We start from the raw sequence: 22718 nt of genomic DNA, 5'->3' as shown, positions 1-22718 counted from the left end.
TGTAGTGTATGCCACGCTTTTTCTTCTCGTGTCCTCCAAGAGAGGAAAAACAAATTGATATTAAAAGGGCTCATCACCCCTTCTTTTGAAGAGGCTTTATCTTCTTCCCCCTCTCCCTCCAGGAAGAAGTCGTCTTCGGCTCCGACCAGTCCGTCGGAGCCGACAGCAAAGAAATCAAGGCAGGCTTCTCCGTCGGCTCCACGGACTTCGGAGCCGAGGTCGGAACGGTCTGCCTCGATGCCTCCAGCTTCGACTCCTCTGTCTTCGGAGCCGAGTGCTCGAGCATCGAGAGGCGGGTCACCTTCTTCGGCTCCATTGGTTTCGGAGCCGAGAAAGGTCGCTCGCTCATACTCTTCTACCTCGGCGCCGAAGTCCCCGTCGGCTCCGAAGGAAATTGCTGTGCTGATGGAATCTCCCTCGGCGCCGATACTGCTTGAGACTATTCGGAGCCGGTCCCCCAGTCTTTCGGAACCGGTGGAGAAGTCAACCCGGGCCCGATCGGTCTCTTCTCGGTCTTCGAGGATGTCCGATTCGGATATAGACAGGGTGCTTCAAAGGCTGTTCCAGTCTCCAGTTTTTCAAAAGTTAGTCTCGGCTCCAGCCCAGTCGGCTCCGGAGCCAATCGTCCACCCTGTTGTATTGGATACTCCTCCAACAGCCTCGGCACCATTGGAGTCGGTGCTGTTGGAGCCAGTGGAGGTTCTCGGGTCGGCTCCGACCCTTACTCCAACCCCGACCTTCGGATCAGAGTTCGGTACAAGGACCTCCTCGGTCGGCCCCGGGGGTGACGCTTCGGGTCCGATGCTTTCGGTTCGGAGCCTCCCTCTCGGTGCGTTGGCTGCGGGAGTACCGTCTACTGTTGTGGCCTCGGGGGTCGGACCTTCCCGGGGGGGGGGGGGGTCCGGCCTTCAGGGCCATGAGGACTGCTTTGGCAAAATCTTCCTTGGCTACCTCCACCATCTCTCCGGCACCTTCCCTTGGCATGGAGACTTGTTCCTTTGTTGTCCCCCTGTCTCAAGACAGTGGAGCCCAGGGGCCTGAGGTCACCCCCATTGGGGATTCCTCCCTTCCTGGGGGTCCTTCCGAGGCTTCTTCGGAGGAACCTCCCAGGAAGAGACAGTGTAAGAGGAAGCACGTCGACTCGCCTGATGAGTCTCTAACCTCGGACACTGACCTCGATGATGCGGAGGGGTCCCCCAAGTCGTCCTCTGATGATGTCTTCTTTGTGGACATCTTAGAAATCCTCAAGCAACGAGGCGACTGGCAGTCCAAACCCCCTTCCGCTGAGGAGTCTGTATTCCTCAAGGCCTTTGGGGCTCAGCCTTCCGCCTCCTGGGTGTCTCCGCCCTTCGATGAGCTCCTGGATTTGATCTGTCGAAGGGCGTGGGAGCACCTGGATTCTGTGGAACCAGTGCCAGCTCGCCCGAATAAATTTCTGTCAGCCCCCCCTGAAAAGGAATTCTTATCTAAAGGTGTGGCCGTAGATGCCCTGGTGGTGGCATCTGCTACCTAGCAAGATGTAGCAGAGGCTTCGATGTCCATCCATCCTCCTAATAAAGAGTCCAGGAGTATGGATCGGTACGGAAAGTGCACCCTTACTTCAGCAGCCTTTACCTTAAGGTCTCTGAATTACCTTACGCACTTCACCAGACTTCAGAGGGATCTGGTCAAGGAACTTTCAGATACCCTCTCTGGTAACCTACCTGAGCAGTTGGCCCAGATGGTTAGCTCTCAGTTGGCTACTCTATCATCAATATCGAACTCGTCCATGAGGCTCATTTCATATGCGGCCGAGGGGGCGAGTAGAGCAGCGGGTACAGGTGTTGCTCTACGGAGACAAGCCTGGCTCCGCCTGTGGCATTTTGCGGAGGCCTTCAAGTCTTCCTTTGCCGACGCTCCCTTTGATGGGTCCTCCTTGTTTGGACCCAAGCTAAAGGACACCTTGACCCGCTGTTAACAAGTGGTAAGACTTTGACTGCCGTAGGGGCACGGTTTTCCACTCCCTTCCAGCCTAATCCCAAGGCTAGAAGAGGGCGGAAAATGTGGTTCCGCAAATCTCAGAAGACTTACCCCTCACAGCAGGATGATCCCCCTTCTAGAGGCAGAGGAGGGGGAAATTTTTCAGGAAGACGCCGTCCCAGAGGAGGCAGAGGCTCCTGCAACACTGGGGACCGCGAGTCCTTTCGTGGCTCCTCAACCTTCCAGCATCCCTGAAGGATTGCCCGACTGCGCCGCTCCGGAGCCAGTCGGGGGTCGTTTTTCGAGGTACCTAAAGGCTTGGGAGAATATCACTCAGGACCGTTGGGTGCTCCGGATCATTGCTGGAGGCTACAACATCCCCTTCTCTCAGCCCCCCCCCCACCATCCCGGAAAATCCCGGACCCACCACCCAGTCAACGGGATCTCGCAGCCATCGAAATTTCAAAGCTGCTTCAAAAAGGAGTCATCCAACCGGTCCCCGAAGACCAGACTGGATTAGGGACTTACTCAAGATTCTTTTTGGTGCCAAAAAAGACCGGGGACATGAGGCCCATCTTGGATCTCAGCAAACTCAACCATTCTGTCAAGAAGTCCAAGTTCCGGATGGTCACCTTACAATCCATTCTCCCGCTGCTGGAGGAAGGTGTTTGGATGTGCTCCATAGATCTCAAGGACGCCTATTATCATGTCTTGATAGATCAGGCGTCCAGGAGACATTTGCGCTTCAGCCTGGGAGACGGTCATTTCCAGTTCCGCACACTGCCCTTTGGTCTCACCACAGCCCCCAGGGTGTTCACCAAATGTTTGGCGTTGGTGACTGCTCACCTGAGAAGTCTAGGATTCCAGGTGTTTCCATACCTAGACGACTGGCTCCTAACTGCCACTTCCAGGCGTCTACTCTTACAGAACCTAGCAGCCACTGTATCTCTAGGCAACTCCCTAGGAATCACCTTCAATTGGGAAAAGTCTGTGTTGCTGCCATCTCAGCGCATACGATTTATCGGAGTACAGATAGACTCAAAGCAAATGCGGGTCTATCTTCCTACAGAGAGGATAGAAATATTACAATCTCAAGTCCGAGCATTGCTCTTCAAACGCTGAGCCCCAGCCAGGATGGTCCTACAACTGTTGGGTTCCATGTCGGCTACCGTTCTCCTAGTTCCCTTAGCAAGATTGCATATGAGGATTCTCCAGTGGCTCCTGTCAGTCCAGTGGTCGTATCAGGATCTCCCTCTGTCACCTCATTATGATCACGGAGACGTGCAAACAGGACCTCCGTTGGTGGCTTCTTTCCTCCAACCTGGATCAGGGGCGACCCTTCGTTCCTCCACCTCCAGTGGCCACTTTGACTAAGGACGCCTCCCAGACGGGGTGGGGGGGGGGCATTACCTGGGCAGGTCAGTCCAAGGCAAGTGGCACCCCGACGAGAGTTCCTTCCACATCAACATACTGGAAATGAGGGCGGTGCTTCTATCGCTACAAGCACTACACAGTTACCTCCCCCAGGGCATGATTGCCGTTCAGTCCATCAACATGTCAGTAGTCTGGTACCTGAACAAGCAGGGAGGGACCAGGTCCTACCCCCTTTGCAGAGAGGCCATGAAAGTATGGGATTGGGCTATTGCAACCAACCGTTTCTTGGTAGCAACACACATTCCAGGGAGATCCAATGTGATAGCCGACAGACTGAGCAGAACTATTCTCTCCCCGCACGAGTGGTCTCTGAACGACAGAGTGGCAACTCAGATATTCAGAAGATGGGGAACTCCTTGTTGCGACCTCTTTGCAACTCCTCTCAATACGAAATGTCTACAGTTCTTCTCTCTCACCCCAGTTCCGGGGGGGATTCCCAAGGGCGCCCTAGTCCAAGCTTGGCCCACCGGCCTACTGTACGCCTTTCCACCGGTTCCCCTTCTTCCCAGGGTGATCCAGAAGGCGATTCACTTGCAGTGCAAGATGATTTTAGTTGCCCCATACTGGCCTCATCAAGTCTGGCTGCCTTTTCTTCGGAAATACGCACTGGACGGTCCATGGTTCCTGGACCAGGTTCCAGACCTCTTGATCCACCAGTCGGGACAGCTTCATCAGTCCCTTCACTCGTTGAGGTTAACAGCTTGGCTCCTCCACTTCCGACCATAGTCAGGAACCAGGTTTTGGACTCGGAAATCATACATATCTTGTCCTCGGCCCACAAGAATTCGACTAAAAAAATGTATAACAGCAAATGGAAGAGATTCGCCATTTAGGCCCAACTCCGGGGGTTAGATCCCATTACTGCCCTGGTGTCAGAAGTTTTGAAATTTTTAGCTTCCTTATTCAATCAAGGTTCTTCGGTCTCTACCATTAAGGTTCAATTGGCAGCTGTTTCTAATTTTCATGAAAGTATAGACCCACCTTTGATGAGCAATAAGTTGTGTAAAGCCTTTATGAAAGGTGCTGGGCTGCTACGACCTCCGATTTCTCATCCCGCTCCACTGTGGGATCTTAATTTCGTATTAGGTGCTTTGACCTCTTCCCCCTTCGAACCGGCAGCAACTTGTGATTTGAAATTTCTTTCTTGGAAGACTGCTTTTTTGGTGGCAATTACATCAGCCAGAAGGGTTTCGGAACTTAAAGCCCTATGTGTCAAACCACCGTACCTGGTTTTTCACAAGGATAGAGTATCCCTCAGGCCTAATCCATCCTTTGTTCCCAAAGTTTGTTCTAGTTTTTGTCTTCAACAGTCATTGGAACACCCAGTTTTCTTCCCAAACTACTCAGACAGAGCGGAATACATCTTCCATTCATTAGATGTTCACAGGCAGTTGCGTTTCTACTTAGGACGCACCAAACACAGAAAACTGATCAGTTGTTTGTGTCCTTTTCGGACAATAAATTGGGCAAAGCCGTCACGAAGGTCACCATTGTCAAATGGATCAGAGACTGTATCAGTCATACTTACCTTCTTTCTAATAGAGAGCTTACAACCACTGTGAAAGCTCATTCTACAAGGGCTATGGCTACTTCGACAGCCTTTCATTCCAAGCTTGCCATTAGTGACATTTGTGCTGCGGCTACCTGGTCTTCTCCTCACACCTTCATTTCTCATTACAAATTGGATGTGGCATCTCGGTGGCGAGCTTCCTTCGGTTCCACAGTTCTCAGGAGTGTTTTCCAGTGAGCCACCCTGGAATCAGGTGCTAGGGATGCTGTCCCATCAGTACAGAATGTAGGCGAGATAGGATCAGATAACATTTTAGTTATGCACTTACCATAACTTTAGATGTTTGGGATCCATCTCGCCTACATTCCTAATACCCACCCTCCTTCCCCCTGCCTTGGAGATCAGAGGAGACCGGACGGTTCAGTTTAGCCATTTCATCTTAAAACACCTGGCAATGTTATTTCAACTGTCTATGACTGTGTGCATGTGTGCGGACAAACAAGATATGGGGAAGTAGTGGTGGTGGTGCATCCTTGGATATAGAATAGCTCAGCCAATTAGAGACTTCGCTCTATAGTATAGCGTGCCGAGTCGGAGCCGAGGATCGTCTCCGAACCCATCAGTACAGAATGTAGGCGAGATGGATCCCAAACATCTAAAGTTATGGTAAGTACATAACTAAAAGTTTTGGTACATCATAAAACAGGGGGAACCTGATCTTACCCCCTTTGTCGAGGGGCATTGAGAGTTTGGCAGTGGGTTGCATCGCATATACCAGGGAAGTGCAACATGCTAGCAGACAAACTCAACAAATCCATTCTGATGCCTCACGTGTGGTCCTCTCAATCAGTGGCAAAGAGGATTTTCTGTTATTGGGGCCAGCCTGGCTGTGACCTCTTTGCTTCTCACCACAAGTGCAACAGGTTCTTTGCCCTAATCCCCCCCTCGGGGGAGGGGGTCACTGACAGGTGCTCTAGTCCACGTTTGACCCTCTGATCTCTCTTATACTTATCCACTGATTGGTCTAATTCCCAAATGTTTACAGAAGGCACTTCAGTTGAAGAGCACAGGTATCCTTATCACCTCATTTTGGCTTTGTCAAGGGTGGTTCCCCTTTTTTGGTCTCACCTTCATTGTCCACCGTGGATACTGGACCCCAGTCCAGACCCCCTTTCATACCTCTCTTGGATGTATCATCCAGACAGTCCAGAACTCAAATTGACCACATGATTTCTTTAATTCCATTGATAGCTGGACTGCCAGGTTTTTCTCGCCAGTCTTGTGGATACATCTGTCTTCCCACAAGGCCTCTACAAAGATCGTTTACAAAAGTAAATGGAAAAGATTCTCTATGTGGGCTCTACAGAGGGAGTTTGGACTCCTTCACTGTTCCTATCTTTGCAGTCCTAGAATTTGTAGCATCTATTTTTCAAGAATGAGCTAGTTTATCAACTGTCATAGTGTAATTGGCAACCATATCTAATTTTCACTCGGGAGAAAATGCTTCCTCATTAGCATCTTCAAGGGTTGTGCAAGGCTTTTCTAAAGGGTACTTTCTTGCTTAGATCACCTTTGAAAGACCCATCTTCCTCCATAATTTGACAGTTGTGCTGCAATGGTTAACTCAAACGCTTTGAGCCATCAGCTAAATTTGATTTAATTTTTTTTTTATAATGGAAAACAGCTTTTTTGGTAGCCATTACATCTGAAAGATAAATTTCTGAACTCTAGGGTCTCTCAAATATCCTTTACCCTATTTTTCACAAAGATAGGGTTACCTTACCCAACCAATCCATTGTTTTTGCCTAAAGTAGCCTCCAAAATGAATATTACTCAAGCCATTAACTTGCCTGGTTTCTTTCCCACTTTGCTAACAAGGAGAAAACATGCTCCATCTTTTTATTGTACATAGGCAGCTATGTTTTTATCTCTCCAGAACAAAGGATTTCAGGAAGCCAAAACAGTTGTTTCTCCTTCTCCCCAAACAAATTGGGCTCACCAGTTTCTAAAATTACCCTGGTCAAATGGATTACTGATTGCATTTTCTTTGTTTACAGTCAGCAAGGTCTGTCTCTACCCAGGCATCCTAAAGTCCTCTAGGTCCATGGCTACCTCTTCCTCCTTTTTATCTAGAACTTCTGTTGACGACGTGCACAGCAGCTACCTGGTCTAATGCTCATACCTCTATTGCTCATTACAAATTGGATTTGACTTCAGGAGTAGAGCGCCCCCATTGGTTCTGCAGTACTCCAGAATATCCTTCCATGAGGGTCACCCAAGGTTCACATAGCTGGGAACTCTGTTCCAGTCACTGACGAATCAATGAAAAGGACAACATCAGATATTTGGTTATGTGCTCACCATAGCTATGCATCTGTGTTGTCCATTTTCATTTTTCCTGAGCTCCCCACACTCCTTCCCCCTTCCTATTATCTCCTGGAGTGACCTTGTCGTTATTGTAAAACTTCTGTTCCAGGTTTGAGCCCCCGTTCTACTATTTCTATTCTTTCTTTGACTATGCTTAACATTAATTACTCCAAGGGTTTATAAGGCAGCAACCTCAATCTGAGGGTACAGCAAGTTGACTGGGACATTATGGACAGAGGCCGGGGAGCAGCTTGAGTTGGATCTGAGACTTAATAGTTGTGGAAGAATGAAAACCAACAACACAGATGCATAGTTGTGATGAGTACATAACTTTAATTTTTCTCTTCTCGTGCTGGGCTGCAACTCTGCTACCATGCTGGAGTACTACGCCTACCCTTTGGCATGTATAGGTCCCCTGATGCATGGTGATTGCCACGAATGGCTTGACAGCACCAAGCAAAAGCCCTCAGTCTATCATGCAGCTTGTCATGCACATATCTACCAATAAATGTTGGCAGTGCAGCAACCTGGACCACATCCATCTTTCTGGGATTGGCGAGCAGATATTGATGGTTCACTGCCATTACAGATATGGTGCCTCACCTCCCAGACCACTACTTAGATTGAAGTCCTATACTCCCAGCCCATTAAAGCTATGTATGATAAAAAATACCAGACTACAATAGTGAAACGGTTGTGAACGTTGTAAACCACTATATGCGTTACTGTTGTGTAAAGGCTGCATGCAGAAATCCTTTTGATGCTTTTATTAAAAAAAAAATCACAGAAATGAGAGCAAAATACCCACTTTGAAAAATGCATACTTTTAAAAGGGTCTATAACAGCAAACCCTTAAAATAGTAAATGCTGTATAATCGACCCAAAAAAACGCAAACACAAAATTTTATTGTAGCTCAGTATTAATTTTTTTAAACATTTTTAAATTCATACATTTTTGAAAAATTAATTGGGTACATATATATTAAAAAAGAAAAAACATTGAAATAATTTTCATTATTTTACGCATTATACATATTTTATTAACATTATCATTCACTCTGACTTTACATAAATCGCTCAATCATTTAAATTTCAGTCCTCCTGAACATTATTCTGCATGTCTTGTTCCTACAAATTCCATTTATTTTTATGTAATTTCTTCTTTCCCCTTTCAAAAATCTCCAGTAAATCCAAAATCTTCCTGTCTTGAACACCCCACCCATTTCATCTTATTAATTACTTTAATTTCTTACCTTCTGTCTTTGCAATGTATACGAGCCTTAAAGATCATGTGTAATGTTTTTCCTTACCAATTCATTTTTCAGTAATGATGTTCTCAGGTTAAATAAGCTTTCTGATTTTAAAATGTATAGTTTTTACTTTCTTACATTCAATTAAATTATATTTATTAATTTATATTTATTTCTATTTGTTTAATGTCAGAGTAGGCCTAAAATAGCCTGTTTTCAGTGGAGCTCTGGGGAGAAAACCTCCACGGAGTACAATGTTGTAATCGAACAATATTCATACAAAATACATAATGTGTACAGTCAAAAATTCTCTGCAGACTGCTCTCAGAAATATTGGGTGATCATAATGCTGTAACTAAGGAAATTATTTTTTGAGCTGTGATACAGGATCTGAATTGCTTAGACATAGTAAAACCTTGCTGAGTTTAATTCTGGTGGCTGCCAAAAAAAATCAGTTACTACAAATGGAATATCAGAGTCTAAACCAACTGTGTTAGAGTTAGTGAATATAGTAACAGAGATAAAAGAACTGGTAAGTGGGATCTTTAGAAAAGGGCAGGAACAAGTTCCCTAGAAAAATGGAAGCTGGGAACAGTACATACAGAATAATGTTTTAGAGGAGGCATGAGGTTTAAGGGAAGGCAGGAATTGAATGAGCTATGTAATGTTCAATTGACAGTGACTGTATTGAATGTATATGACATAATGTTTACAACTGAAAATGTCAATATTTTTGTTTTCGTTTATATAATGTATTGATTGACTGTCGTAAGTGATAGTTCTTTACAGATGTTTTTTGTTTAAAAAATATCCTGATGGTGGAAGTTGTAATTTTTTTAAAAGTGTTTTTAGCGATTTTAAAATAAAAAAAAATCACTATGAGAAAACATTATCGCAGCACCTGCAGTTAAGGCGATTATTCATCGCCTGTGATGCAGGGGGAAGGCTGCGCTAGTAGTTAAATGGTTTAAATTACTTTTATTACTGTTGCTCCATCACACACCACTGTGAGTAACCAAGATAAACATTCATTCTGTTATCTTGGTGACTTCTGTAATTTCATTTAAGGGACCAGTAAAAAAAAAAAAAACTAACCTTGCTGTGTATTTAGTTTCTTACTCTACTCATTTCTGCAATTAAAGAAAAAATGAAGCTTAATCAAAACTTTGTACCTGAAAGCGAGTAATTGTTTTAGAATTGTATACTCGAATGACTAGTCAGACCACCTGGAATACTGTTTTTGTTGGATTGTCAATGGAGTAGTGTGTCATTAATTTGTTCTGTAAGCAATTTTGTTCACTCTTGCTCATTTCCGTTATTGAACATGTTTTTTTTTTTCCCAGGGCAAAAGCTTTCTATTTTTAATGAACACAAGAGCTATGTACAAGGAGTGACTTGGGATCCTCTTGGACAGTATATAACAACACTTAGTAGTGACAGGTGAGATTTTTTAAAGGAATGACAGCAGATAAAATATAAGTGATGGAAACTATGCGGGAGATGTTCTTCAGGGAATTCTGCATTCACATTTGAAATGGTGATCACAAATGTGTATTAAAGGCAAATGTATTGCTTTTCCGGTTTGCTGTTATAGATGAACTGGCAGTGTGAGAAACTGGTTTCAGATCAAGGTGGACATTTTCTTCACATGGCTTTTGTATAGTAGTGACAATGGCATTTTTAGAGTAGTGTGTAAAATGTTTGTCACTGTATGGCATAACAATTTTTGAAGCAATGTGAGTTTGTAATTTCAGATGTTTACATGTACACTGTTGGAGAAATCACTTGTAGGATTCCTTCATGCAGGAGCCTGATGGTTGGCCTGAATGCCAGAGCTCTGCCCTTCCCCCGCTTTCTTTTGCTAACTGCTTCCTATTCAGACTTCAGGGCATTGGTGATATAAGAGGAGTGTTGGCTGATGTCATCTTTGGATCAGATCTTTCTTGCTGCAGTTCATGAGTTTGCTTGCCTTCGCCAGTGTTGCTGCTTCCAGAATTGAATTTAAGTAAACATCTCCCCTGTGGGGTATTAGAATATCTTTGCACATCTTGCTAGATGTCTTGATGGTGTGTTTTCCTGGTAAAGAACTGGACAAGGTTAATAGCTTAGGACGTAGAAAAGAAATTGCACACATTTTCATATGTGTATCTGAAGTAGTTTACTTCATTTGGTCTTCAACCTGTAGGATACCGGATCCGTATCGGATCTGAACCTGCAATCTTACTATTATCTGCTCTGAGCTCCAAGCTCCTCCTCTTACCCATAATACACCTCCACTACCTTCCAACCCCCGATCTCATTTGCCGAGGCTAGCTGAAGCATCATGGTCTCCAGAGCTCCGGGTAGTAAGTGGGTATTAAAGCTTTTAGAAAGCCTTTTTCTCTACTAACTTCAGAATAGTGATAGTGTATGCTCCCCTTTCTCCTCCCCACGCTTGGTGTGTCGTGTTTTCAAATTTTTAGTGTTGTTTAGTGTAGTTTAGCATATTTAGTGATTGTATTTGCTTCCCCTCGTGGTATGTGTGTGTGTCTGTGTCTGTGTGTGGGGAGTAGTGAGTGGTGTTTTCAGTGGGAAAATAATATTTTTTCTACTTGTTTTTCCTCTGGTATAATGGCTGATAAGCCGGTGTTCAAAAGGTGCACAGAGTGTGGCCAAAAGTTGTCCACGGCCGATGGCCACACTCTTTGTGTAATGTGCTTGGGTGTGGCCCACCTTAGTAGAGACTGCTCTATATACGCACATTTTAACCCACGCGCAAAGACAGGAAGGCTAAGTTGGCCCTGAAAGGACTTCTTCCCACTTCTGAGGCGGTTGCCTCGTCTTCGGTCACAGTGGCTGCCGTCTCCGCCTCTCCTTATCTTGCCCTTCCTTCTCCTCCTTCCCAGGTTGGGACTCAACCTCCCATTTCAAAGCCTGCAGAAGCTGAGCAGAAAAGGGGCAGAGAGAAGGAGAGAGAGACAAAACATAGATCAGAGAAACACGAGTTCTCCGGACCTCCCTTCACCTGTTAAAACCCATAGGATCCGTGACTCCCCTCGGCTCCAATCTCCAAGGTTTTCCCCAGAGCCGGAGGAGACGCGTTGTACATCTAGGGTCTCGGTGCCCTGACCCGCAAGGTCGGAGTCCGTGGCCTTGTCGAGGTCCATTTGGTCTTTATAGGAAGTCGACATGGATAACATGATGAGGAGGTTCATTCGTACTCTGATCCAGATGGGGGTCTTGTCAGCCCCCTCTTCCTCAGGAGGGGGGAGCTCGCTTCCTTTTTTTCAACTGATCTCCTTCTCCGATCCGTCCACCAGCTTCGGAGTACTCTGATCCGAGGATGGCTTTAGTCGGGAGGGTCAGCCCCAACGGTACCTGCTTCCTCAAAGCCGACAGCTGCCTGGAGCGTGTTGGATCCAGCTAGATTGGATCCGAGCTGCTCTCTGAGCCGGAGCTTGGGTGTCGGATCCGAGGGAGTGGAACTTTTTTCATCGGCTCAGTCTTTGTCGGGCCAAGTTCCCTCCCTTGGAGCTCCATCCACCTCGGGCCCAGCTCCGATTTTCTCGTCGGACCCGGGGAGACCAGCTTCCTTATCGGTTCCACAGGAGGTTCCTTCTCCCTTGGAGTTCGACGTGGCAGAAAGGGTTCTCTCCACTGGATCGAGACCCCTGTCTATCCCCTCGGACTCTGACTCCCTTGGCTCTTTCTATGATTCCCATCATTTTACCAGAGGGACAGCCCGTGCTCGAGGAGCCCCAGACGGTTCCCCCTGAGGAACAAGTGGTTTGCGAGTTTCCCCCCAGAGAGCCCCACCGGAGATGCGTCTCGCAAGCATACATGGAAGAAGAGGCACTTGAACTCCCCCGAGTCCCTCACCGAGTATATGGACTTGGATAATGGGGAAGGTTCCCCCAGGTCACCTCCCAAGGATGTTTCCTTTGGAGACATCATGAAAATTTTTCACCAACGGGGAGGTTGGTCTGCCCTCAAACCTTCTTCTGACGAGTCCGTGTTCATGGAGGCTTTCGTCACGGGCCCATCTACTTCCTGGGTGTCCCCTCTCGCAGATCCTTGGTGGACCTGGTCACCTCATGGGCATGGAAGGAGCCGGAGACTGTGGAACCAATTCCCAAGAGGCCTGACAAGATTAAGTCCACCTTCGGATAGGCCATCATGGAACAAGGGCTCCCCCATAGGCGCTATGGTGGTAGCAGCAGCCACAAAGAAGGAGCTAGCTCAGGAGAGTTCTTCGGTTCGTCCTCCTGACCGAGAGTCACAGATGATGGACTGCTTAGGGAAGTGGGTTTACGCTTCAGCTACCTTTTCTATTAGGGTGCTGAACTACCTGGCCCACTTCACGAGACTCCAGCACGACCTGTTGAAGGAGCTGGCAGAGTTTCTCCCTAAGTCCATGTCGCAAGAGGACAGGGACTCGTTCGTGAGGATGGCCACTTTGGAAGCAGTTTCCAACACGTCCATGCGACTCTTTTCACATGCTACTGAAGGAGCGGCTGGGTCCGGCGTGTCCATGAGGCGCAACGCCTAGCTCAAACCAGAGAGGGCAAAAGAAGATGTGGTTCCCTAAGTCACTGTATTCCCAGGACACTCTGGGCTCTTCTTCCCCCAGAGGAAGAGGGGGGCAGAATGGACGCCAGCCCAGAGGCAGAGGGAGTCAGAGGAATTTTGGGTCTCGAGAACCTTTCTTGGACAGACCCGGACAGCAACCCTAAGGGGTGGCCCATCTGCTGTACTCTGGAGGCAGTCAAGGGACGATTGTCCTTGCACCTGGCGGCATGGGAGTCCATAACATCAGACCGCTGGGTGCTTCAGATCATATCCAGAGGATACTCTATCCCCTTTGTGGGTCCTCCCAAATCTCCCAAGCACCTCTCGGGCGTACCACCCACACAAAGGGAGGCAGGAGCACAGGAAATTTTCAAGCTGCTAGAAAAATGAGCCATCAAAACTGTCCCCCCAGATCAGTCCAGATCAGGCTTTTACTCCAGGTTCTTTTTGGTGCCAAAGAAAACGGGGGGACTTGAGGCCCATTCTGGACCTATCTACCCTGAACCTGTCATTTGCCAAAGAGAAGTTCCGGATGGTCACACTACAGTCCACCATAATGTACCTGCAACTGGATGTGCTCGTTAGACCTCCAGGATGCTTACTATCACATAAAAATGCACAGAAGCTCCAGGTGGTTCCACCACTTCCAGCTAGGAGTCAGTTGTTACCAATTTCGAGTCCTACCCTTTGGTCTCGCCACAGCCCCCAGGGTGTTCACCAAAGTGATGGCAGTGGTAGCGGCTCACCTGAGGCTTCAGGTGATTCAGGTCTATCTGTGCCTAGACGATTGGCTCCTCACTGCTCCCACCAGGCATCTATTCTCTCAAACCAGGGATTATTTCTTAATCCTTGCCCTGCATTTGGGGATTACAGTCAAGACATCCAAATCACTCCTAGATCCTGTCCAGGTGATAGACTACATTGGTGCAACGATAGATACATTGTAGTGCAAAATCTTCCTGACCTCGGAGAGAGTAAAAAACCTGAGGATGCATGTCTGTCTAATTTATCAATGTTAAGTTGTCTATCTCGCCTTCATTCCTGCTGGATGGGTTCGGAGCCGACCTCGGCTCCGACTCGGCCACTCTAAAAGCTCGAGAGTTGGTTCCACCGGCTCGAGGCTCCCCTTATATCCCACAATGCTAGGCGAGAGTTACCTCAGATCTCGTTTGCCGCTACAGCTTCGAGGTTGGTTGCTTCTACCGGTTCCTGGTGAGTGTTAGCTTTTTATACTAAAAAGTTATTCTTTTTTCCCCTTTTAACCTTAATTCTTCACAAATTAGTGTAGAATATAGTTTTTTATCCCCGACCCTATTTTTCCCCGTTTTCTCTTTAAAAGAACCGCTGGTTCTTCCCTTGGCCTTTGGCCTTCCTTCCTTAGGGTGTGTTTGTGTAGTTTCTAGTACTTTTACTAAAATTGTTAATTATTTTTAGTATTAATAATTTTCTGACAGGGTATAACTGTGTGTTTGGTGTGTGTTAGTGTACACCTGTCAGTTAGGATAATGTCAAAGGAAGCAAAGGTCTCTGGATTCAAGAAGTGTGATGCGTGCTGTCAGAAAATGTCTCTGACAGACGCTCACACTTCTTGTGTCTACTGTCTGGGGCCTTTGCACCTGCAGGACTCCTGTGCTGTGTGCCATGGCTTCAGCCCCAGGGTCCTGCAGGAGAGAAAGAACAAGTTAATTTTGAGAGGCTTGTTAAAACCAGAGGATTCCCTGTCAGTTTCAACAGGGAAGCCCTCTAAGGCATCGAGGTCTTCGGCTCCGGCTTCTGAGCCGAGACCTCAGGTTGTTCAACCTTTGCCTTTATCGGCTCTGGCTGGAGCCGATAAGACTCAGTCCACAGTTTCTGTGGCTTCCTCGGCTCCGGCCGGAGCCGAGGTTATCGAGGTACCTGTGTCGGCTCCGACAAGATCTTCGGAGCCGACAACCAGAAAGAGGTCTAGGTCACCTTCTCTTGGCTCCGTTCATTCGGCTCCAGGATCTCCCCTGCTGTCTGAACGGAGCCAAAGGTCTCATTCCTCTAGGTCATCGAGGCTTTCCGATCATGACCTTCAGAGGGTGGTGAGTCGACTACTTAAGTCCGAGGCACTTGCCCAGATGCTTCAGAGCCCGACTCATCAGTCGGTGCCTGCCCCGGTCCATCAACTCTTTCCTCCTTTGACTCTTTTGAGTTCGGAGCCGGGTCGTGTCGGAACCGAGACTGTGGTCACTTCGGAGCCGAGACAATTGTCTTCGGCTCCGTCGTGGGCTCCGTTTTCTTCTGTGGAGGAATCTCGGCGCCGGACTTCCCTCGTCGGCTCCGAGGGGGTGAGTGGCATCGGACCCTTGTCCGACCCCCCTCTCCCTCTCGGTGCTTCGGCGCTGGTGAGTTCGGCTCCGACATCGGAGCCATCACTGTCGGTGCCGAGGGGGGTCCTTAGCTCCTCGGAGCGGGACCTCTGGCTCTGCCTGACAGGGGTGCCATCGAGGTCATGCGGAGTGTGTTAGAGCCTGGCTCTACTCCACAGTCGGCTCCATCAGCCCCTCCCTCTATGCTGCCTCAGGGTAAGTCGACTCACACCCTCATCACAGACCGCAGAGAGCCAGCTCCTCAGGAGCCCCTTTGGGATTTCATCCTCTTCCGAGGCCTCTCCTGATTTGGCAGAAGAGCCCCTCGAAGAGGAAGTGCAAGAGGAAGCACATTGACTCACCTGAGTCTATCACGCCGGACACAGATCTGGATGATTCTGAGGGTTCCCCGTTCCCCTTCTGAAGATGTCTCATTTGCAGACATTCTGGAGATCCTTAAACAGAGGGAAATTGGCCAGCCCTCAACCCTTCAGAGGACGAATCTGTGTATCTTGAGGCGTTTGGCTCTCGTCCTTCCACCTCCTGGGTGTCCCCCTTGACCCCCTCATGCAGGTGGTTGCTAAAAGGCATGGACGGCTCCTGATTCAGTGGACCCCACTCCCAGGAGACCCTCCAAATTCATCACAGCTCCATCAGACAAGCAATTTTTATCAAAAGGAGTTTCTGTGGATGCTATGGTGGTAGCTGCCGCCACAAAGAAGGAACTGGCTGATCCTTCAGTGCCTGTCCATCCACCTAACAAGGAATCTAGGTCCATGGATAGGTACGGGAAGCGGATGTTCTCCTCCGCGACTTTTACCATGCGTTCGCTGAATTACCTGTGCCATTTCACTCGTCTTCAAAGGGACTTGGTCAAGGAAGCGAGTGAGATGTTGAAGGACCCTACAGCTGCGGGGTTCCAAGAAAAATGAACACGCAGCTGGCTATCCTTAATTCCATTTCCAACTCCTCCATGCGCCTCCTCTCTTATGCGGCCGATGGAGCGAGCAGAGCCGCAGGAACAGGGGTAGCCTTACGTAGGCACGCCTGGATGCGGCTATGCAACTTTGCGGAACCTTTCAAGACGTCTTTCACGGACTCCCTTTTGATGGATCATCTCTTTTGGTCCTCAAGTGAAAGAAACCCTGACTAGGTGCGAGACTGATGGCAAGACCCTTTCTGCCGCCGGAGTCCGTTTTCGACTCCTTCTAGGCCTTACTCCAAAGGCCAGAAGGGTGGAAAGATGTGGTTCCGTAAACAATCTCAAGGGACTTCGCCTGACGACAGAGTCGTTTTCCTACCAGAGGCAGAGGTGGGAATAACAATGGTAGACGCCCCTAGGGGCAGGGGGTCCGCAGAACCAGGGCAATCGGGAAGCCTTTCCTGACAAGCCCTTTCAGCATCCCTGAGGTGTTGCCCGACTGCCCATCTTCGGAGGCAGTCGGGGGAAGATTGTCACTGTACCCAGAAGCCTGGCTATCCTTGACACAAGACAAATGGGTACAGTCCACCATTTCCGAAGGTTATTCCATCCCCTTTCTTCGTTTTCCAAATCAGTCAAAAAAATCCCTTCCAGATGTTCCACCCGCTCAAAGGGATATAGCAGCTTTGGAAATTTCAAAACTGCTTACAAAAAGAGCTATTCAGCCAGTGCCAGCAGACCAACAAGGATCCGGAATCTACTCAAGGTTCTTTTTAGTTCCAAAGAAAACAGGGGACTGGAGACCAATTTTGTATCTCAGTATCTTGAACAGATCGGTCAAGAAAACAAGATTTCGGATGGTCACGCTGCAATCCATTCTTCCCCTATTGGGAAAAGGAAACTGGATATGCTCTATAGACCTTCAGGACGCGTACTATCACATAAAAATGAACAGACGCTCCAGAAGATTCCTCCGCTTCAGGCTGGGAACCAGTCATTTTCAATTCAGGGCCCTGCCCTTTGGTCTCACCACTGCCCCCCGGGTGTTTACCAAATGCATGGCAGTGGTAGCTTCTCACCTGAGACGACAAGGATTCCAGGTGTTTCCATATTTGGACGACTGGCTCCTCACAGCTCCCACCAAGCATCTCCTTCTGATGGCCAGAGATTACACTTTTCGCCTGTCAAAACTGGGTATCTCAATAAATTGCGAAAAGTCTGTTTTGTCGCCTTGTCGTACTATTACCTACATAGGCGCAAATTTAGATACTGTAAACATGTCTGCAACACTAACGAACCAAAGGATATCAGACATTCAAAAATTGGTGTCACTTCTTCTCAACAACAACAGAGCCAAAGCCAGGTTAGTTCTAAAGGTGTTGGGAATCATGGCAGCGGCCATACCTCTCCTCCCATTGGCCAGATACCACATGCGGATCCTTCAGTGGATGCTATTTTCTCAATGGTCATACCAGGAACTTCCAATGTCTCACACCATTATGATCACGCAAGCGTGCAAAAAGCATCTCATGTGGTGGATGTCTTCCCCCCAGCTCCTGTTGGGGAGACCATTTGTTCCACCTCCTCCGGTTGCTACTCTGACAACGGATGCCTCCCTGATCGGGTGGGGGGGGCATTATCAGGGCAGGACAGTCCAGGGCACATGGCAACCAAACGAATGCCACTTGCACATAAATGTTCTGGAGATGAGAGCAGTGCTTTTAGCGTTGCAAGCCCTTCAAGACTCTCTTCCCTTGGGAACGATTGCAATCCAGACAGACAATATGTCTGTAGTGTGGTACATCAACAAACAAGGCGGAACCAGATCATACCCCTGTGTCGAGAAGCACTCAGACTGTGGCAATGGGCGATTTCTTCTCAGCGTTTTCTGATAGCAACGCACATCCCGGAAGTCCAATCACATTGCGGACAAGTTGAGCAGAGCTATTCTCATGCCTCACGAGTGGTCTCTGAAAGACTCTGTAGTGAGAGATATTTCTCAAGTGGGGTCAGCCTTGCTGCGATCTTTTGCTACTCCCCAAAACAGCAAGTGCAGAGAATACTTCACTCTATTCCCTTTACCAGGCCAACCCAGCAGGGACGCTAGTCCAAGTTTGGCCCCGGGACTTCTGTATGCATTTCCTCCTTTCCCACTGATCTCTCAAGTAATACAGAAAGCTATCGCTCAGAAGGCCTCATTGATCCTCATTGCTCCTTACTGGCCTCGACAAGTGTGGTTCCCCTTTCTACATCGATTTCTTTTGAGCGACCGTGGAATCTGGACCTAGTTCCAGATCTTTTGATCCATCAGTCGGGTCAGTTTCATCGCTCCCTCCCCTCTCTGAACCTCACTGCTTGGTTCCTCCACTTCCAACCGTAGCCAGGCTTCCTCAATTATCTCACTCTGTTAGAGATATTTTGATAGCTTCCCATAAATCTTCCACTCGAAAGATTTATTTGAGTAAGTGGAAACGCTTCTCATATTGGGCACAAGGAAAGGACATAGATCCTTTCACCGCTTCCATCCAACTAGTCCTTGATTTTCTTGCTGAACTCTTCCATGCAGGTTCATCTCCATCTACTCTTAAGGTTCAATTGGCAGCTATTTCTAATTTCCATGTGGGTATTTCTGAATCTGCCCTAATGTCCCACAAACTCTGCAAAGCCTTTTTGAAAGGAGTTTTTCTTCTCAGACCTCCTGTAAGAAATCCTCCTTCTCCTTGGGACCTAAATTTAGTTCTTGCTTCTTTGATTCTTTCCCCTTTCGAACCTGCAGCTTCATGTTCCTTAAAGTTATTATCCTGGAAAACTCTCTTTCTGGTGGCTATCACATCAGCTAGAAGAATTTCAGAACTTCAAGCACTCAGTTGTCGTTCTCCTTACCTTGTGTTCCATAAGGACAGAGTTTCCTTAACTAACCCGTCCTTTTGCCTAAGGTGGTTTCAACATCAAATCTAAACCAATGCATTGACCTCCCTGTCTTTTCCGGAGTATTCAAATAGGTCTGAACAAAAATTACACTACCTGGATGTTCATCGTCAATTAAGGTACTACTTGGACAGGACGAAACTATTCAGAAAATCTGATCAGCTGTTTGTCTCCTATGCGGAAAGCAGAAAGGGACTTCCAGTTTCAAAGGTATCTTTATCCAGATGGCTAACATCTCTGATTACCCTTGTTTATGAGATTAGACACCAAAAACTGCCTAATAAACCTAAGGCCCATTCCACCAGAGCTTTGGCTACTTCTCTAGCCTTCCAAGACAGACTGCCTATTGACACCATTTGTGCAGCGGCTACTTGGGCTACTCCTCACACTTTTATTTCCCTTTATAAGTTGGATTTAGCTTCTAGGCATAGAGCTAATTTTGGTTCCACTGTTCTCAGGAGTCTGTTCCGTTAGGCCACCCGGGACAAGATGCTAGGGACGCGGTCCCATCCAGCAAGAATGAAGGCGAGATAGACAACTTAACATATAGAAGTTATGTTCTTACCATAACGTTCCATGTTAGTTGTCTTCTCGCCTTCTTCTTGCGACCCACCCTCCTTCCCCCTGGCCTGGACAGACCTAGAGGAGTTGTGATCGTGACCTCTCTTTCTACCACCTCTTTCTTAGTCATATGCTATTATGCATATTTTCTTCTTTCAGGATATAGGTCACCCCTTTTCTTCCTGCTGTTAGAGGTGGATTCTGTTTCACAGTTATACTGTTTTTGATATAAGCTGGGTTAGCTTACAAACGAGATCTGAGGTAACTCTCGCCTAGCATTGTGGGATATAAGGGGAGCCTCGAGCCGGTGGAACCAACTCTCGAGCTTTTAGAGTGGCAGTCGAGCCGAGGTCGGCTCCGAACCCATCCAGCAAGAAGAAGGCGAGAAGAAGACAACTAACATGGAACGTTATGGTAAGAACATAACTTCTATTTCTCCTCTTCCAAAGGCAGAATCAGTGTTGAGGGCTTTTAGGTTCAATGGTGGTGACCATAACGCTTCTCCTGTGTGCCCGGTTGCATATGAGAATTCTACAGTGGACACTAGCTGTACAGTGGACCCTGTTGGAACTTCCATTGTCGTATCCAATGCAACTCAGTCGAGTCTGTCGGTCGTCCCTTGTATGGTGGATGTGTTCTCTGGACATTTTGGAGGGATGACCCTTTGTTCCAGCCCCTGCCCAAGCCACAGTGACCACTGATGCCTACTAACTCGGGTGTGGGGGGGTATTGTTCAGGCAGGACAGTCCAAGGCCTGCTGTAGAGACCAGCTTGCACATAAACATTCTAGAGATGTGGGTGGTCCTTTTAGCGTTGCAGGCCCTTCATGCCTTTATTCCTCTTGAAACTATTGCAGTTCAGTCAGGCAACATGTTAGTGGTCTGGTATATCAATAAACGGTGAGGGACCAGGTCTTAGTCCCTTTGTCACAAGGCCATGAGAGTGTGGGAATGGGCGATCTCCACAGGTCGCTTTCTTATCGCAATGCGCATTCCGGGACGGTTCAACATTCTAGCGGACAGGTTGTCTGACTATTCTGATGCTGTACGAATGGTCTCTGAATCTTTCAGTAGCGGAGCAGATCTTCCTCGAGTGGGGTCAGCCTTGCTGTGATATCTTTGCATCTCCTTCCAACAGGAATTGCAGCAAGTTTTTCGCTCTGAACCCCCTGCCAGGGGAGTCCCCCAGAGATGCCCATGCTTGGCCTCCCGGTCTTCTGTATGTTTACCCACCAGTACCTCTTGAGCTTTCTACAGAAAGCTCATTGACTGGGGAGCAAAGTGATCCTCGTTGTCCCGTTTTGGCCTCACCAGGTATGATTTTCCCTTCCTTTGGTCTCACCTTCTGGTTCCGCCTTGGATCTTGGATCCCATTCAGGATCTTATTTCACACACATTAGGGGTTCCTCATCCGAACCTGGACAGTTTGAAGATCACAGTTTGGCTGCTCCAGTTCCCATGATCACTAGGACTCCTGGATTATCCTCCTCCATTGGGTCTATTTTGGTGGCTGCTCATAAGTCTTCTACCAGGAAGGTTTATCGCACTAAATGGAAACGTTTTTCTTTTTGGGCCTCTCAAAGGAGTTTAGATCCCTTCACGTCTCCTGTTTCTGCCATTTTTGATTTTCTAGCTATTTTTCAACACGGAGCTAGTTCTTTTATTGGCAAGGTTCAGTTGGCTGCTATTTCTCATTTTCATGTGGTTGAGAATTCTGCCTCTCTAGCCTCCTCCAGGTTGTGTAAAGCCTTTATCAAAGGGACTTTTCTGTTGCGCCCCCCGGTCAAGGATCCTGTTCCTCCATGGGTCCTTACTATGGTTCTTCAAGCTCTGGTTGCTCCGCCTTTTAAACCCGCTGCAACCACAGATCTAAAATTCTTATCTTGGAAAACAGCATTTCTGGTGGCTATTACCTTTACAAAAAGGGTTTCAGAACTGCAGGCCTTGTCCGTCAAAATTCCTTATATGATGTTCCACAACGATAGGGTTTCCCTTCGGACCAATCCATCCTTTCTTCCCAAGGCGATGTCACCAGTTAATATCAATTAAATCATCAATTTATCAGTTTTCTTTCCTAATTTTGCTAACAAGATGGAATACAAACTCCACCTGCTGGATGTTCATAGATAGTTACGATTCTGTTTACACAGGACAAAAAATTTCTGTAAATCCGATCATTTGTTTGTATCCTTCTATAAACCCTTTTTGGGTAAACCTATCTCCAAGGTCATTATTGCTAGGTGGATTTCTTCATGAATCCTTCAGGTCTTTAAGAACAGAGGCATATCTCCTCCAGGTCAGGTGAAAGCTCATTCCAATAGGTCTATGGCTACATCTGTGGCCTTTTGGTCTAGAGTCTCTTTGGATGATATTTATTCTGCAGCTACTTGGTCCTCATCTCATACATTTATTTCTCATTACAAATTTAATTTGACTTCCAGAAGGAGAGCATCCTTTGGTTCCACGGTGCTCTGGAATATCCTTCCATGAGGGCCACCCAGGAGTTTAGTAGCTGGGGACCCTGTCCCACAGGTTGAAGACCAAATGAAGTAAACTACTTCAGATAAAGGAGTTATGTACTCACCATGATGTTCCATCTGAGTAGATGTTCTTCGTGTTTCACTGTTGCAGTCATTACACTTGGGTTATCCTGCTAGCAGGCTACCTTCAGTCGGCCTGAATTCCAAAGTCTAGGTCCGGCGTCGGTTGCTGTCTCCTCCTCCCTGATGTCAGTGCGCCAGGGATATAAAAGATGCAGCCAACACCATTTTCTTCAGTCTTTCAGTCTTTCTTGATGCGCAGTGCCCGAAAGAGAAGCAGTTCGCAAGTGCCGGTCGGCACTCCTGAGATTTTCGTGTTCGAATCTCAGATCCAAAGTCTTCATTATAAGCTAAGTACCCCATTGGG

General features: G+C 47.5%; 1 protein-coding gene across 1 annotated transcript in view; it reads left to right on the top strand.

The window, feature by feature from the left end:
* LOC122802411 (chromatin assembly factor 1 subunit B-like) overlaps positions 1-22718 on the top strand; it is an 857184-nt gene that overhangs the window by 529299 nt on the left and 305167 nt on the right. Inside the window, exon 6 of the mRNA XM_044072033.1 lies at positions 9864-9960. Within this exon, the coding sequence (XP_043927968.1) occupies positions 9864-9960 (97 nt within the window). The remainder of the gene's footprint in view (positions 1-9863; positions 9961-22718) is intronic.

The sequence above is a fragment of the Protopterus annectens genome, chromosome 5.part0, assembly GCF_019279795.1.
Source record: "Protopterus annectens isolate FY-2018-M chromosome 5.part0, PAN1.0, whole genome shotgun sequence".
Taxonomy (NCBI): domain Eukaryota; kingdom Metazoa; phylum Chordata; order Ceratodontiformes; family Protopteridae; genus Protopterus; species Protopterus annectens.
The sequence above is the reverse complement of the archived record's forward strand: the minus strand, read 5'-3'. Positions and strand labels throughout refer to the sequence as shown.